Source organism: Eriocheir sinensis, chromosome 57 (assembly GCF_024679095.1).
Source record: "Eriocheir sinensis breed Jianghai 21 chromosome 57, ASM2467909v1, whole genome shotgun sequence".
Taxonomy (NCBI): domain Eukaryota; kingdom Metazoa; phylum Arthropoda; class Malacostraca; order Decapoda; family Varunidae; genus Eriocheir; species Eriocheir sinensis.
Genome location: NC_066565.1, coordinates 9251416 through 9269648, shown reverse-complemented (window position 1 = coordinate 9269648; position 18233 = coordinate 9251416). Strand labels below are relative to the sequence as shown.

At 45.6% G+C, this 18233-nt stretch overlaps 3 protein-coding genes across 45 annotated transcripts in view; 2 read left to right on the top strand and 1 right to left on the bottom strand.

The window, feature by feature from the left end:
- LOC126984846 (uncharacterized) overlaps window positions 1-18233 on the top strand; it is a 262672-nt gene that overhangs the window by 83657 nt on the left and 160782 nt on the right. For 4 of the 43 annotated variants that reach the window (XR_007737986.1, XR_007737967.1, XR_007737982.1 and 1 more), the window contains one exon: window positions 17348-17454. The exons of 27 other annotated variants lie outside the window; for them this stretch is intronic. The gene's annotated coding sequence lies outside the window, so the exon portion shown is untranslated. Of the gene's footprint in view, window positions 1-13950; window positions 14711-15433; window positions 15516-16527; window positions 16656-17347; window positions 17455-17712; window positions 18056-18233 lie in introns of those variants that run through there. 12 more of the 43 variants (XR_007737978.1, XR_007737981.1, XR_007737984.1 and 9 more) reach the window with 7 other exon arrangements.
- The window catches only part of LOC126984354 (putative protein TPRXL), a 120731-nt gene that overhangs the window by 14376 nt on the left and 88122 nt on the right, over window positions 1-18233 (bottom strand). The gene's annotated exons all lie outside the window — the stretch shown is intronic.
- Window positions 1-18233, top strand: part of LOC126984355 (uncharacterized) — a 227601-nt gene that overhangs the window by 138922 nt on the left and 70446 nt on the right. The window contains exon 5 of the mRNA XM_050837967.1: window positions 13832-14034. Within this exon, the coding sequence (XP_050693924.1) occupies window positions 13987-14034 (48 nt within the window). The 5' untranslated portion in view covers window positions 13832-13986. The remainder of the gene's footprint in view (window positions 1-13831; window positions 14035-18233) is intronic.

The window sequence follows — 18233 nt, the reverse complement described above, 5'->3', positions numbered from 1 at the left end:
TCATTTACGGCCGTTCTTTCTCTGCAGTGGTAGACAGTCACTGTTCTTCCCCTAAACCTATCAACAGTGGTGTTCCACAGGGCTCTGTCCTATCACCCACTATCTTCCTGTTATTCATCAATGATCTTTTCATAACAAGCTGTCCTATCCACTCATACACTGATGACCTTGCTATCAATTCCATATTGGGGTAAGAGGAACCTTGTGTCCTTCAATGCCTCAAAAACTCAATTTCTCCACCTATCAACTCGACACAATCTTCCAAACACTTATCCCCTGTTCTTCGACAACACTCAGCTGTCACCTTCTTCAACACTAAATATCCTCGGTCTATCCTTAACTCAAAATCTTAACTGGAAACTTCACATCTCCTCTCTCACTAAATCAGCCTCCTCGAGGTTGGGCGTTCTGTATCGTCTCCGCCAGTTCTTCTTCCCCGCACAGTTGCTATCGTATACAGGGGCCTTGTCTGCCCTCGTATGGAGTATGCATCTCACTTGCATCTCACTCATACAGCTCTTCTGGACAGAGTGGAGTCTAAGGCTCTTCATCTCATCTGCTCTCCTCCTCTTACTGATAATCTTCTACCTCTTTAATTCCGTAACCATGCTGTCTCTCTATCTTCTATCGATATTTTCATGCTGACTGCTTTCCTGAACTTGCAAACTGCATGCCTCCCCCCCTCCTGTGGCCTCGCCACACACGACTTTCTACTCAAGCTCATTCCTATACTGTCCAAACTCCTTATGCAAGAGTTAAATCAGCATCTTCACTCTTTCATCCCTCACGCTGGTAAACTCTGGAACAATCGTCCTTCATCTGTATTCCCTCCTGCCTACGACTAGAACTCTTTCAAGAGGAGGATATCAGGACCCCTCTTATCCCGAAATTGACCTCTCTTTTGGCCACTCCACTGTACTCTTTTTAGGAGCAGTGAGTAGTGGGCTTTTTTTTTTTCATTATTTTTATTTTTTTATGCTGTAAAAAAAAAGATAAAAAAACTGTAGCAGTGATGGGCCAAATTTGTGGTTTTACTGTATACCAGTGATGGGACAAATTTTTTCCATGATATAAACCCCCCAAAATAGATGCTGCATAAACTGATCACAAATGCGTTGATACATATTATGAAATGGTTTGCGCGAGTGATGATTATTTCTCAATTTTTCTTTTTTTTTGCTTAAAGGCGCCTTTAAGAAACATGGTCCCTGCAGCTACCGAGTTAAGCCCTATATGTGTGCCCAGCACTTTACAGGTCGTCTCTAGCATAGAGGCATAATAATCATGACCTACATTGGAACAACTTTTTTACCTGATCTTGTTTTTTTTTCTTTACTGTGTTCTAGAAAATGAACTCAAGGCATAGATCCTTGGCTATATGGTTCATCCTTACACCACATAAGTGCTGCTGGAATATGTTTACATTCAGAAATTTAAGGATACCACCTGCAAAATACAAGTTAATGAGGAAAGTGTGTGTGTGTGTGTGTGTCATTTATTGGCCTGGAACTCAGGACATTGTTGTACATTGCATATAATGATACAGATGTTATATTTAAAAAAAAAAAAAAACATCAATATGCTAATTTTCTGATCTGATGCTTTTTTTCATTTATTTATGTTAGATTATATGCAGTTTCCTACATCTAGGACCTCCTGATCTTCCAGGCCCATAAATGCCACACACTCTTTCCTCATTTGCTTGTATTTTTCAGCTGTCATATTCAAATATATGAATGTACTCACATTCCCCATTGGAACCTTCTTTGTGCATAGAAAAAAACTTGTAGCTAAGAATCCAGCCTTTAGGCTTGGTCCCAGCCCTGAGGCAGTCATCACCAGCCTTCCCAGCTTTCCAACTTTTCTTTGTGGAGTGGTTGATACCTGAGGAAGGTAAGTTCTGGCACACTTGCCCTGTGTCTCCTCCATTGTCTCTAGGGTTGCAGTAATGACACAATATGCACTTAGCATATGTGCTCAACTCAACCTGTTCCTCTTAACTTTGCTTCTCAGATTTTTTTTCTTTTAATCAGGAATTTCCTATACCCTTGTTAAACACCCTCAATAAACATAATGTCACTTTCACCTTCACTTTTTTGTCTCATTTTCCTTTACATACTAGGATAGTTTATCCCACCCTTGCTTCTCTTAATTACCTCATAATGATGAACATTAACAATTCTTACAGTAGACAGTTAACAGGAAATAAAGCTAAGCTAAACAGGAAAAGCAAGCTGCATCATGAAGAAACCAACTAATCTGTATGAACAATTAATAAAAAGTAAGGGTTAAAACTAAGCTGATTCAGTCAAGTGAAAATACAGACACGAAATGAGTCAGAAGTTATGGCAAGGATGCAAAGAAAATGGGAGGTATGGAGAGAATGAACAGTGATCCATAACACATACTATGTAAAGACAGGGTTAATGGTGGTGGTGACAGGACTGAAAAAATTATGGCAAAAGGTAAGTCATAAAAAGAATTGGTATGCTGACAATGTCCTTCAGCAGGTGATTGGAAGAGTATCACGTCATTGCTAAAGGGGGAAACTTGAAATAAAGTCGCAAGGGATGGTGTGAAAATGCTCAATTAATTGCATTACTGAAGATTGTATGAACAAACTCAGATTCCATGATCACATAAAGCTATCTTGTGATGCATGTGGCCTGTAATGGCAGGTCACGAAGCCACAAGAGGAAGAATATCTTCCAGTGCATGACTGCGAGCACGAGCTGAGCTATAATAATTTCGCAAGTCCTATAATAAAATTATGTTATTAAATTACTGAAGACTGTAGGAACAAACTCAGGTACGTCACAGCTATCTTGTGATGCATGTGGCCTGTAATGGCAGGTCAGGAAGCCACAAGAAGAAGGATATCTATCACTGCATGACTGTGAGCACGAGCTGAGCTATAATAATTTCGCAGGTCCTATACGTGCGAAATACGCACGAGTTGATTAATTATTATAATACTGAAGATTGTATGAACAAACTTTCTGATTCCATGATCACCTAAAGCTATCTTGTGATGAATGTGTGGCCTGCAATGGCAGGTCAGGAAGCCACATAAGAAAAAATACCTATCAGTGCATTGACGATCATAATTTAGAGGCTCATTATGATGTATCTTGCTTGAGGAGGCTTTTATTTATATCTCACAAACTTTATTATTACCCTACACACTTGTTGTTGCTTTATAAACCTAAAGAGAACAGTGTGAGCACGAACTGAGCTATTTATAATAATTTCGCAGGTTGATAAGTATTTCGCACGTCTACGTGCGAAATACTCACGAGTTCTAGCCGCGCATGAGCAGATACCGATGTTACTAATTATTTGTCGGTCAAGTTATTTCGCACAACACCGGCAGTACTAGGCACGCATCCAGTACCCCGTCACCCGACTGCACCCACACCTCACTGCCACCTGTCGTCCTCGTCCATGTAGCTATCCAGTCGACTCTTAAAACAAGCTATCGTCCCTGCACAAACTATGTGATTGCCGAGTCTATTCCATTCCCCCACCACCCTATTACTAAACCAATGCTTGCCTATATCTCCTAAATCTATACTTTTCTAATTTAAATCCTTTACTGCGAGTTCTATCCTGCTGGCTAATTCTCAGTACTTTACTTATATCGCCTTTGTTGTAACCCTTGACCCATTTGAATACTTCTATCAGATCTCCCCGCACTCTTCGTCTCTCTAGTGAATGTAAGTTTAGATGTTTCAGCCTATTTTGATATGGGAGGCTCCTCAGCCCCTGAATCATCTTGGTCATCCTCCTCTGAACTGATTCTAGCAAGTTGACGTCCATTCTGTAGAGGCAGCTCCTTTGACCCTAAGCTCCCGTGTATCTAACCCCACCTAATATCGCTGTCCATGAATTTATCTAGTCTATTTTTGAATGTGACAATTGTATTGGCACTCACCACGTGACTGCTAAGCCTATTCCACTCATCCAGCACCCTGTTTGTAAACCAATTTTTGCCTGTGTCCCTGTTGAATCTGAATTTATCCAGTTCAAACCCATTACTTCGTGTCCTATCCGATTCTCTTACCAACAAAACCTTATGAATGTCTCCCTTATTAAAGCCCTTCATCCATTTATAAACCTCGATCATGTCTCCATGCACCCTTCGCCTTTCTAGAGAATGCAAGTTTAACTGTTTGAGTCTTTCCTGGTATGGCAAGTTTCTTAACGCCTGAATCATCTTAGTCATCCTCCTCTGCACCGATTCTAACATTTTGATATCCATTCTATAGTAAGGTGACCAGAACTGAACCGCATAGTCAAGATGAGGTCTAACTAATGCTAAATATAGTTTGAGGAAGACTTCTGGGCTTCTGTTGCTTACGCTCCTTGAAATAAATCCCAGTACCCTATTAGCTCGATTTCTAGCTTGAATGCATTGTGCCCTTGGACGGAGATCAGAGCTCACTAAGACCCCTAAATCCCTCTCGCACCCAGACCTGCTTATGAGAGTGTCATTCAAGCAATAGTTATGTGAGGGGTTGTTCCTACCTACACTCAGAATACTGCACTTCCCTACATTGAACTCCATCTGCCATTTATCCGCCCAGTCATACAATCTGTTGAGTTCACCCTGGAGAATACTAGCGTCCTGATCCGACTCAATTACTCTACCGATCTTGGTATCATCTGTAAATTTACCAACATCACTACTAATTCCTGTATCTAAGTCATTGATATGAATAATAAACAAAAGTGGACCTAATACCGAACCTTGTGGGACCCCACTCGTAACACATCTCCAGTCAGATCTTTTACCATTGATTTGCGCTCTTTGCTTCCTATTGCTAAGCCACGCCTTGACCCAGTTCAAAACTTTACCCTCTACTCCGTGAGCCTGTAATTTAAGCAACAGTCGTTGGTGAGGAACTTTGTCAAACGCTTTGCTAAAATCAAGATAGATTACATCATAATTTTCATCTCTGTCAACTGCCTCAAATACTTTATTGTAGAAGGACAAGAGATTGGTGAGGCATGACCTACCTTTTGTGAACCTATGCTGCGAGTCGTGAATTAAGCTACGTTTCTCTAAATGCTCCCGAATGTTCCTGGCTATTATGGACTCCAGCATCTTGCCTATAACCGATGTTAAGCTAATTGGGCGATAGTTTGAAGCAACTGACCTGTCCCCCTTTTTGAAAATCGGCGTCACATTAGCTACTTTCCATAGGCTCGGCACATAGCCAGTATTTACCGACATCTTAACCCCTTCACGATGACGCCTACGTAGGCGTCATGAAGCCGTGAAGCCCCAGTAGCATATACGATGACGCCTACGTAGGCGTCATATTTCTATTCTGTTTCTTCTTCTATTGAGTTGTCCCGTACTTTGTGTTGGTTACTAAGTAAAGACGCCGTATGCTGTCCTTGAAATCCTATTGCTCCTCCCACCATCCTTGTTCCCACCAATCACAAAAAATGAGCTACAGTATGCACCGCCTTCTTCCCGCCTTGTTTCTAAAATTAGGAAGTCTCATTCTCTCTCTCTCTCTCTCAGACACCGAGGCGCCGACCAACGTTGCCAGATTGTCGTACTCGGCCTCCTGTCTGCCAATTTCCGACCCAAAAATCTGCCTCCTCGACCCCAATAATTGCCTTCATATACAGTTATCATTAGAATGGTTAATGATTGGTGTGTTTTGGCAATAGTTATGGGTCAGAAACCGGTAAATACGAGGCTACGAGTATGATAATCTGGCAACGGTGGCGCCGACACCATCACGTCTCGCCCACTTCTCTCTCTCTCTCTCTCTCTCGCTGATAATTTCTCGACATTCTTCCTCATTTACACAATCATCTTCTTTCTCTATTTCTTTCCACCTTCCCCGTTTCTCCCCTTTCTTTATTTCACGTTGACGCAATTTATATTATGCATAGCAGGTATATGTTGACTCGTCGTGTATGCCGCTTTGCAAATACGGGATACATGTAATGAGGGCTTTCAGCAGCATAATATACGGAGGCGACAAGCAGATACATGCCGGCTCAGGTTTCCCGCGCGCCGGCCGAGCACGCCGTATATCAGCCAGGCGGGCTTTTTGAACATCCGGCGCGAAGGGGTTAAAGATGTCGGTTAGTGGGTCACTGAGTACATAACCTAATTCCTTTAATACCCTCGGAAATATCCCGTTAGGACCTGGCGACTTGTTCTTCTTAAGCTTATCTATTTCATCCTGAACTACTTGCCTGGTAATGATTATATCCCTCAACTTATCGCCATCCCCGCCCTCGTACACCTGAACCCTTTCCGGTATAGTCGTTCGATCCTCCTGTGTGAATACTGAAAGGAAGTAGTCGTCCAACAATGTGCTCATATTTTCGTAATTTTCTACTAGCTCCCCTGTGTTTGTTTTCAGCGGTCCAATTTTCTTCCGTGTTTTTGTTCTATTCATCTGAAAGAAGCCTTTAGGATTACTTTTCGCCTCATTTGCTATTTTGATCTCATAGTTCCTTTTTGCTATCCTGGTGTTTTTCTTAACCAATCTAGATAGTTCGACGTACCGGCCCCTGAGATGTGTTTCACCATTCTTTATTTTCTGATAAATTCCCTTCTTTAACCCAATCTCGTGTTTTAGTCCACGAGTCATCCACTTAGGATCATTGTTTTCTTTTCTAAGTGTTCGCTGTGGTATATGCTGTCCTTGCCCCTCTACTATTACTCTAACTAAATTATTGTAAGACATTTCTACCTGGTTCTCCTGGCTCTCCAATCTGCAGTTCTGGCCCTCATGAATCCCTAAATTATCCCAGTTTACCCTTTCAAGATGTCTTCGAAGCCCCTCGTAATTTGCTCTTCTGAAATCTGGCACTAACACTGGGTTTGGTTCGCGGGTTACCGCCCAGTCTAAGCTAAAACGAATCGTTCTGTGGTCACTATTTCCTAACTCTCCGCCCAACTCCAACTCACGTAGCAAGTTCCCATTATTGGTTAGGACTAAGTCTAATATGTTATCTCCTCTGGTAGGCTCAGTAACTACCTGCTTAAGGAAATTATCTTGTATAACTTCAAGAAAGTCCTCGGCTTCCAGTTCACCCACTAGGTCTTCCCAGTCTATATTCCTATAATTAAAGTCCCCCATTATGCAGACATTTCTACTCCTACTCGCCCTGCCAGTCTCCTGTAGTAATATACTCGTGTCCTGCCTGTTAAGGCTGGGTGGCCTCCTAGAGTTAGTTTTTCTTTCCCTTTGTAAACGTCCACCCAAACTGATTATGAATCCATGTTAGTTTTGACTGAATGTCAACTAAACATTTAAGTGAGTCTTTAACATATAGCGCAACTCCGCCCCCCTTTCTGCCCCTTCTGTCTTTGTGAAACATCTGATAACCTGTTATTTCAAATTCTGATCTAAAATTTCTATTGGCAGTGTCTATTCATGTCTCAGTGATCGCTATTATGTCAAAATTTTCTGAACAAGCTTCACCCCTTAGTAAGTCTATCTTGTTTCTGAGGCTCCTGCTGTTAGTATAGAAGATTCTTAGCCCGCCCTCTGTTACTCCCCTATAATTACTTCTAAGCTGCCTGGTTATATTATGAGCTAGATGTCCTCTTCCATTACTCCTCCCATTGCTCCCATTACTCCTTCCCCCCTCACCTATACTAAAAAATCCCTCAGGGTACCAAGTGCTCGCTCAAGGGAGTCTGAGAGAGCCTCAACACCCTTGAACGTCAAGTGTATCCCGTCACGGGCGTAGAGGGCGTCGTTGCCAAAGAAGAGGTCCCAGTTGTCGACGAACAGCCACCCATTTCGCTCGCAGTGCTCAGCAAGTCTGCTGTTCACTGCTATCGCCCTGGACAGCCATCCATCGCCAACGCCCCTCCTTGGCAGGACGCCACACACTACTGGCGACCCACCAGCGTCACGTATCCTGCCTAACAATTCTCTAAAACGCCTGAGAAGGTCCTCGCTTGGCACACGAGAAACTGTTTCCGCCACAGCTGAGAAAGACAATGGGGTTCGATCCCTCGCTTGCCATACACGCCTCAATCCTGTCTGATATATGGCCCACCCCTGCCCCTGGGAAACACACCCTCGTCCTGTTCTTATCCTTGGAGCAAAAATACCTGTCAACATAACGAACCTGACTATCACCAACAACAAGAACCCGACGGTCACAGAAACTCACAGAAGAATTCCGGAAGAGGCTAACAAAGCCTGTGTCTCCGGTCTCTGTGTTTCCGTTCGGGTGGTCTCCGTGGTCGAGTTGTCTGGACCCGTGCCCAATATCAATGGCTACCATGTGGTCAAGTTTTTGTCTCTGTGATCTCCATGCCTTATCCAACCTATTTTCAAAGGCTTTAACTGATGGTGCACTCACTACTGCTTCAGGGAGGCCGTTCCAGATATCCACCAGTCTATTACAGAATGAATATTTTCTTATATCTAACCTGGCACATTGTTTATATATCTTCTTACTATGTCCCCGTGTAGCTTGATAATTTTGATCCATGAAGAGGCCGCTGCATATGTCACTGTCGTACACTCCATTCATGATCTTGAACAATTCTATCATATCACCTCTTGATCGTCTGTATGACAGGGTTGGGAGGCCTAATTTCTGTAGTCGTTCTGGATATGACAAGTTCTTCAAGGTTGGTACCAATTTGGTGGCTCTTCTTGAACTGCCTCCACTGCCTCAATGTCCATCTTCTTGCTCGGGGACCAGGCTTGGTTTGCATACTCTAGGTGTGGTCGAACTAAGGCAATAAACAATAACTTGAGTTCTGACTCATCCAGTGTCACAAATGTACGTCGGATCAGTCCGAGCAATCCGTTAGCCTTATTGATTTTCCTTGCACGGTGTTCTTTAAACTTCAGCTCGCAATCAGTCCAAACTCCCAGGTCCTTTTCCACTGTGATGTCCCTTAGCTCCTCCCTCATGTTGCATGTGACCTTTTCTTCATTTGATGTTCCTAGCCTCATAGCACTGCACTTTTCAGGGTGGAACTCCAACAACCACTTCCCCGACCAATGTTGCATCCTGTAGAGATCTTCCTGCAGTCTAACACAGTCCTCTCTCTTACCAGTTTGTCTGAAAACCTTTGTATCATCAGCGTACAAAAATAATTCGCTGTTGAGTACTACATCTGGTAGATCATTTATGTACATAATGAACAACAGTGGTCCAAGCACTGAGCCTTGGGGCACTCCACTAGTAACCATTTGCCAGTCTGATTCTTCTCCATTTACTATAACTCTGTGTTTTCTCTGTCAAGAACGCTGCTATCCAGTTTAAAATGTTGCCCCTGATGTTATAACTTTTTATTTTCTCAATTGATCTCCAATGTGGAACTTTATCAAATGCTTTAGCAAAATCACAATATGCAACATCCACAGCGTTACCTTCATCCAGATACTAATACATGGCCAAGTGCAGGGGACTTGGTTTCGATGGAGCAAGTGCCATGGTGGGAACATTCAAAGGGTGTGCCGAAGTACTCATGAAGAAGTACACCCTGGCCAAGCCAATCCACTGCTTTAGCCACCGGCAGAATCTTGTACTGATGAAGGCGTGTGACGTCAAGGAAGTGAAGATCGCTCTTGAAACACTGACCGAGGTGTACAACCTGACCGAGGTGTACAACCTGACCGAGGTGTACAACCTGACTCAGGTGTACAACCTGACCCAGGTGTACAACTTCGTTCATTCTCCGAATATGCGGTCCGAGGTTGTCAAGGTTATCTCGGCCAAGCGCGAAAAGCTTGTTCCCCCCCAAAAAAAAAATTCGCCCCCCCCCAGAAAATCTCAAGTGTATGCGGATCTTCGGTACATAACTGAGTCGCTTATAATGTGCTGCAACTACAGTAGAGCCCTACTTAGCGCGGGATCAATTACCGCGAGCCACCATCTACCAAGAAAAAAATTAATTAGCGCGAAAGCCTCAGTTAGCGCGAACAGCTACCACGACTGAATTTTGAAAATTGCGCCAAGCCGCCATGATGCGCGGTGGCCTGGGTGGCCTGCCTCACACCACAACACAGCCCCCCGCCACCACTTCCCACACGGTCCCAGTCTCTCATGCTCCCTAACGTCGTCCTACCCCCCCTGGCCCCCCTCGGAGGCTGCCCGCTTCACCTGCCGCCTCCTGCTGGGGGCGGTGCACAGATCGCCGCCCGTGTGGCGCCGCAGCAGCTACTGTCACACTCCGTGTCCCGACTCCCGACCACGCCGCCGCTTCTGCCGCCATCCTCGGGGCGTCGCCGCGTCGGCCCCGCGGGGCGTTACTATTACCTGCCATGGCGAGGCAGATGAGGCAAAGCGTCACTATTGACTGAGTGGCCACCGTCACCGTAACACGCTCGATAATAACGAGTGTGATGTCGGCCTGGCCGGGCACGACGCCCACACACGCCCACACCCTGCCCGCCGAACCTTTGCTGGGGCCGAACTCTTGTCACACCCACTTGCTGCCGCCGCCAACACCTTGGGCCGCAAGAGTCACCATCACGGCTCGATAACTGATGACTGATTATTTTGAGTAATTATCAAACCCAAAAGTCAGACCCACGTGTGCACCAAATAACTTTTTTCATATTGGTTACTTTATTCAATTAGCGCGAATCAGTTAGCGCGACCGCGTTCATCCACCTAATTCTTGCGCTAAATGGGGCTCTACTGTATAATACAGAATGTGTAGGCATATGCAGGCACGGATATGGGGGTGGGGAGCCAGATGACCCGGGCCCCCCCAAAAAAAATATTAGGATAACTAAAATATTTGAAATACCCATGAATTGAGAAAACATAAAATATATTTAAGATACCCCTAGAAAGCTAGAGCTGGGGAGCGAAGCCGGCCGCCGCTAGATAGCTCTGGACGCTGTCCTCCAAACTTTAAAAAATTCCTCCTCTATGGTTCCTTGGGCTTTACTATGCGGAGGTGGACAGGATGCTCAGGCAAGATTTAATTTTTGTCGGTGTCTGATGTAATTTTTCACTCCTGCAGGGCCAGGGCACAATGGGCACCGCGCTCTTATGGCCCCGCACTCATCTAACAATCTACATACTCGTACAGGGCCGTAGTACGCCGTTCCTAGGGGGGGGAGGGGCTGGGGGTGTTGGATGACCCCCCCCCCCCCATCTGCTAAAATGTCCACTTTTCTGAAAGTCAAAACGAAAACTGGTACCTTTCTGTTGCATTTCTGGAGAACTCAGGATTTTCTTTATTTATTTTCAGTATTTAAGTTCCGGAATCATATATTGAATATTATAGAGCAAGATTTAAAGGCCTAGGAAAAAATCTGTGTGACCTCATTCCTCACATGCAAGCAGAAAGTGAATTTTAGTGCAGGCCACTATCATCATTCGGCACTTGGAAGAGGAAATAAGGGAAGACTTCCTTGCCTTTGTGCGTGCCCATGACCTCACCGGTAAAGGTTTAGCCTGGCTCCTTTTGCGCACCGTTGAAGACCTCGGATTGAGCATGGCCAAGTGCAGGGGACTTGGTTTCGATGGAGTAAGTGCCATGGTGGGAACATTCAAAGGGTGTGCCGCAGTACTCATGAAGAAGTACACCCTGGCCAAGCCTATCCACTGCTTTAGCCACTGACAGAATCTTGTACTGACAAAGGCGTGTGACGTCAAGGAAGTGAAGATCGCTCTTCAAACACTGACCCAGGTGTACAACTTGACCAACACTGACCCAGGTGTTCAACCTGACCCAGGTGTACAACATGACCCATGTGTACAGCTTCGTTCATTCTTTGAATGTGCGCTCTCCGCTTCACAGAGGTTGTCAAGGTTACCTCGGCCAAGTGCGAAACGCTTGTTCCCTGTGCCCCACCAGGTGGATTGAGAGGCATGACAGAATGATGGTTTTCGTTGAATTTCTGCCTGTCATCGCTGTTTTTCTCGAGGAGGAACTTGACGCCACCGCTGGGCTCCTTCTCATCGCCATACGTGTTTCCTGCTTTCTCGTTGGACTGGTTGTAGTGGAGTGTATATTGGCACATACTCTCGAGCCGAGCCAAACTTCAGAGGAAAGATGGCGACCTGGTGTCAGCCGATGCCGTGGCATCGAGACCATTTTTGCCAAGTTCAGAGCAGATGCGGAGAATCATTTTCACGACGTGTTCACGAAAGCGGAAGAGCTTTTGGTCGAGGTGGGGTCATCGCATGACACCATCCCTGTGCCACGACTCTGTGGACGACAGACCCAGCGATCAAATGTTCCGTGCGAGAATGCTGAGGAGTACTACCGCCGGGCGGTGTACATTCCGTTCGTGGACCACATCTTGGCTGAGTTGAAGAGTCGGTTCGGTGACGACACAGTGCCTGTCGCACTTCAGCTCAAGCAACTCCTCAAAGGCCCAGAAACGGATGTTGCATGCGGTTGTGCTTCAAGTGGCGAAGCTCTACGAACTCGACATTGAATCCCTGACACTCGTGAAAGTAGAAGTGGAGCGCTGGGCATTATCTGTTCCGGTCTTCCAAACGATCAAAGAAGCCCAGGCACACGCCAGCACCAGCATCTGAGGAGTACCGTCGGCCAAGAGCGCCTGAACAGGCTTGCCCTCCTCTGTGTCCACCACGATATCCCCATTTCAGTCGAGAGATTGATAAGCAAATTCGGTGAAAAAAACCGCCGACTACTCTTTGCTTGGTGAGGCACTTGTTGAATACTTGGGAATTTGTAAATATATTTCTTTAGATCAGCCAATCTTTGCAAATGTGTTACCTCAATCCCATGTAAAAGAAGCCCTATAAGAATTCCTTTTTATCTTCAGCTGCGTCTAATTTCACATATTAACTCTTTTTTTTGTAAAGGTCAGGTTTGTAATTTATATATGACCTGTATTATGATCACCCTTGCTGCTTACATATCGAAATAAACATTTAGTTTTCTTCGAGTGATCGTATGGTGATGATTTCTACCTGTTCAGATCTGCCTTTTTACGGGTCGGATGTGCAATTTGAATTGTTTCTTGTTATTGCTAGCCAGCTTAATATTGATTGCACTTCATATATAGATACAAGAAAAATTCATTTGTCACATATACGTTGATTGCTCGGGAGCTGTGGATTTTAAGCAAAGAACCGCCATCACTATCCATTGGTCTTCACTGTTTGAGGCTGTCGCTAACTTATGAAATTTTACCAGCAGGCTCCCCAAAATTGATTTTCTGGATCCGCCCTGCTTTGTTCCTCGTGTCAACTGTTATATCAACTGTTTTGCTTTCCACTGCTTCATTAATCACACTCTTGACTTCCTCCCCAACTTTCTGCTTGACTTCATCAATCCTAGATTTGAACTCACTGTTCACTTGAGACCTGATATCATCTCTAATTTCCTCCTTCAGATTCTTGACATCACTCTTGATCTCCTCTAAGGCCTCAGTGGTTTTAGTTTCCAGGGCATCCATACGTCTTTCTACTTTATCCTGTCTCTTGGATGTGTTGGTTACTTGTTTGAACAATTTCCCCGCAACAATATCGCATTTGGTACAATACCAGTGAATCTTACTTACTTGATTGCTGCTCAGGAAATTATACACTGCCTCAGTGACCTCCTCACACTTTATGTGGTGCCACATTTCACATAGTTCACAGCCTAGAGCCTTGTCTTCCTCACCAACCTTAACCTTACAGACTGGGCATGTGTCTGTTTGTTTATCTGCGTCGCTATCGTCTGCCCCTGTCAGCTGATCATCCCCACCCCCAGCCGCAAGGCTTGTTTTGCCAGATCCAACAGTATCCTTGGTTTTTGTGCCCGCCTGCTTACTAGACGGATTATTCTTCGAACGATTCATTCTTCTGGCAATATTACTATTGGAGAATTCCTTCACTTTTACAGAGCTCTCACGGGCACGTCCACCCTCGACCACGACCACGGACCCTAGGCTGCCGGTGTGTGGAGGAAAAGAGAACAAGGAAAGAACGAGGACAACAACAACACACTCAGCTTCCGCAAAGGTTGGGGCCGCCTCACCTGCAGGGCTGGACAGCAGCATGAGTGGCCAGGACAAGCAGGAGCAGACTGCTGCAGGGGGCAGGAGGGTCAGTGGTCACCAGATGAAGCAACTGGCTGCTGGCAACTCCAGCAACAAAGGAGAGAGGAAGTTTGTGTGTCTGGAGTGTGGAAAAGAATTAACCACATGGCATGGCCTCAGATATCACACCCTTACACACACTGGTGTGAAGAACTATGAATGTAAGGAATGTGGGAAACAATTCATCCAGAAGAGTCACCTTGATAGACACACCCTTACACACACTGGTGTGAAGAACTATGAATGTAAGGAATGTGGGAAAAAATTCATCCTGAAGAGTCACCTTGATAGACACACCCTTACACACACTGGTGTGAAGAACTATGAATGTAAGGAATGTGGGAAAAAATTCATCCTGAAGAGTCACCTTGATACACACACCCTTACACACACTGGTGTGAAGAACTATGAATGTAAGGAATGTGGGAAAAAATTCATCCGGAAGAGTCACCTTGATACACACACCCTTACACACACTGGTGTAAAAAGTCATGAGTGTGAAGAGTGCGGGAAGAGGTTCAGTGTGAAGCAGGCACTCAATCGACATGTCTTCAGGCACTATGGCCTTAGAGAGTTCAAGTGTGATGTTTGTGGAAAGCTCTTTAAGACAAGGGATGACATTGCCAAGCACATGAAGATCCACTTCTGAAGTGTGTCTGCCTACAGTAGTTATAGTGACCAAGGTAGGGAAGGGGATGGGAGGGAGAGGAAGGGGAGGAAGAGGTGGAAGCGGAAGGCAAGTCTTCAGTAGGGAAGGGGAGGCTAGCCCAAGAACGGGAAGGGAAGGGAAGGGAAGGCAGAGCAAGGGACGGCAAGCCCAAGGAAGGAAAAGGAAGAGTAATGTGGTGTGGCTGGGTGTGGTGTGGTGTGGCTGGGTATGGTGTATGGTGTGTGGTGTGACTGGGTGTGGTTTGTGGTGTGGCTGGGTATGGTGTGGTGTGTGGTGCGGCTGGGTATGGTGTGGTGTGGCTGGGTGTGGTATGGTGTGGTGTGGTGTGTGGTGCGGCTGGGTGTGGTGTGGTGTGGTGTGGTGTGGTGGGTATGGTGTGGTGTGGTGTGTGTGGTGTGGGGTGTGGTGGGGCTGGGTATGGTGTGGTGTGTGGTGTGGCTGGGTATGGTGTGGTGTGGTGTGGGGTGTGGTGTGGGTGGGTGTGGTGTGTGGTGGCGCTGGGTTTGGTGTGGTGTGTGGTGTGGCTGGGTATGGTGTGGTGTGGTGTGGGGTGGCTGGGTTTGGTGTGGTGTGGTGTGTGGTGTGGTGTGGCTGGGTATGGTGTGGTGTGGTGTGTGGTGCGGCTGGGTATGGTGTGGTGTGGCTGGGTATGGTGTGGTGTGGTGTGTGGTGTGGTGTGGTGTGGCAGGATTTGACTCGGCGACTTTTTTTACCTCGCTGTTGGTGGTGTTTGCAGAAGGACAAGCAGGACCCAGACGGTGACATCATTATGAGGCTTGAGTACGGTCTCCTGAACTCCTCGTCCCTGGAGCTGATTGGTGAGTTGGCGACCCTGTTTTTTCTTTGTTCGCATGTCTCTCTGTCTCTATCTCTGGTTGTGGCTTTTAATTGATGGGTCTGTCTATGTCTGTGTCTCTGGATGTTTTATTTGCTTCTCATTTTCTCTCTCTCTGTCTGGGTCTCTCTTTGTCTTTGTCTGTCTCTGTTTTTCTCTCATTTTCTCTCCCTGTGTGTCTCTGTCTCTCTGGATGTTTTATTTGCTTCTCATTTTCTCTGTCTGTCTGTCTGTCTCTCTGTGTCTTTGTCTGTCTGTCTCTCTCTGGATTTCTGTAGCTTTTCGTGATGGTTGTTTTTTTCTGTTTTTATTTTCTCTGTGTCTGTCTATGTCTTTGTCTGTCTCTGTTTGTGTCTCTGTGTCTGTCTTTGTCTGTCTCTGTCTCTCTCTGGATTTCTGTAGCTTTTAGTGCTAATGGTTGTTTTATCTACTTCTCATTTTCTCTGTGTCTGTCTCTTTGGTAGTATTGCTTTCCTTCTCTTTCTCTACTTATCCCTGTTTCATTTTCCTCCGTTCTCATTTTTTGTTCTCTTTCTGTTCTTATGTCTTATTTTTTCACCGTTTTCCTTTCATTCTTTTCCTTTTTCATTTCTCTCTTCCTCTCCTTGTCTTAGTTTTCCCTTTTCATTTCTTCTTCTTCCTTTTGCTGTCTCATTTTCTCTGTGTCTGGCTCTCTGGATTTCTGTAGCTTTTATTTATTTATTTATTTTTACAACAAAGGAGATGGCTCAAGGGCAACAAAAAGTGCATAGAAAAAAAAGGCCTGCTACTCACCGCTGCCATAATAGACGAAGGTAAAGAGTGGCCAAGAGAGAGGTCAATTTGTGGTGGAGAGGTGTCTTGATAATGGCTGTTTTATGTCTACTTCTCATTTGGTCTCTGTCTGTCTCTGTCTCTGGGTTTCTGTAGCTTGTAGTGATAGTTCTCTCTCTCTCTCTCTCTCTCTTCTGGAAAAACAAATTGAATAGGTAACCTGGTGCGCACTTTCTCCGCAGAGCAACCCACGTGTACCTCCCCAGTCTAATGGTGAGCCTGGCGCCGCCCCTCGTGGTCTTCCAGCCTCCTCACCAGTGCATCTTCCACTCCTCCGAGCTTGTGTATAACTTGACCAACCAGTGATGAGGTGAGTGAGGGAAGGGAACAGAAGGGAAGGGAGAGGAAAGGAAGGGAAGGTTGAGAAAGGGAAGGGAAGAGAAGGGAAGGTCAAGGAAGGGAAGGGAAGGTCAAGGAAGGGAAGGGAAGGTCAAGGAAGGGAAGGGAAGGGAATGGAATGAAAGGGAAGGGAAGGGAGAGAAAGATAAAGGAGCGGAAGGGAAGGGAAGGGAGAGGAATCAGAATCAGAAACTTTATTTCCATTTTATACAATGGTTATTCTTTACAGGCTTAAAACTATTGATCATAGTATATAGAGTGGTCCCCCCCCAGGCGGGGACTCCGAGGCAGGGTGAAGGTGCGCCATTTTGAAATTTGGGAAAAGATGTCTACATAGTTTGTCTATTTTTGATCTGTTGCTCTGTCTGGAAAGCTGGATTTTCTTATAGCCTTCTCAAACTAATGCTTCCTCTACATAGTTTGTCTATTTTTGATCTGTTGTGTGTCTGGAAAGCTGGATTTTCTTATAGCCTTCTCAAACTAATGCTTCCTCTACATAGTTTGTCTATTTTTGATCTGTTGCTCTGTCTGGAAAGCTGGATTACCTCACGTCATTAGAATGCAATTGATACCTTTTCTTGGCCTTTGGAAAGAGTTGATGTGAGGGGAAGTGTTGAGGATGCCCGCCTACAGTCCTTGCTGAGCAGTTTCTGTGTCTTTCAGAGCGTGTGAAGCAGTTTGCCAACCTGGTCCTGGCCCTCATGATGCTGTTCGCCAGGTACAATCACTGGATGGTGGGCGACAAGTTTGAGAGACTCGCCCCCTCACTGGTAATTATGCCCCGTTGTCATTTTTCCTTCTCTCTGTTCAGGGGCAGGACCTAGTGTTTTTTATGCCTTTTTTGTTTTATTGCCCTTGAACTCTAAAAGATAAAACTACATGACCTCCCCTAACTTAACCTAACCTTACCTGACCTCCATTAACCTTTTATAACCTCCCTTAACCTCACCTAGCCTTACCTAACCTCTCCTAATTTAACCTATCCTCCCCTTCCCTAGCCTACCTTAACCTCCCCTCCCTCCCCCCAGGTGTTCTTCATGCTAACCTGCCGGCTCATCGCTGAGTACCAAATCCACCGGAAGGAGAAGATGGACAAGGCGGCGGCAGCGGCCAAGAAGTCACCCGCCGCAGCCGCCGAAGGGAAGGACGAAGGAACAGCCGCCAACTCCATTGCTGGCGGCTCCACGTCTACTCTCGTCTCCTCCTCCTCCTCCGCCTCCTCCTCCTCTCTCAACATGGACGGTCGAAAAAGGATGTTTAGTGTGGAGGTGTTTGATTGGGGTATGTGGGTTGGTGTTTATAATTTCATTTGTGTGTGTGTGTGTGTGTGTGTGTGTGTGTGTGTGTGTGTGTGTGTGTGTGTGTGTGCTACCCTTCCCTCCCTCCCTCACCCCAATGTTTGTCTCTAGGTGTTTGTAGGCGATAAGATGACCTTTCAACACACCTTTCTTTCCTTTATTCTTTCCCTCTTTACAACGTTATTGTAAGTATACGTAACCTTAAACTAATGAAATACAAGTTACGTGAACCCTACCCTCGAGATATGTTA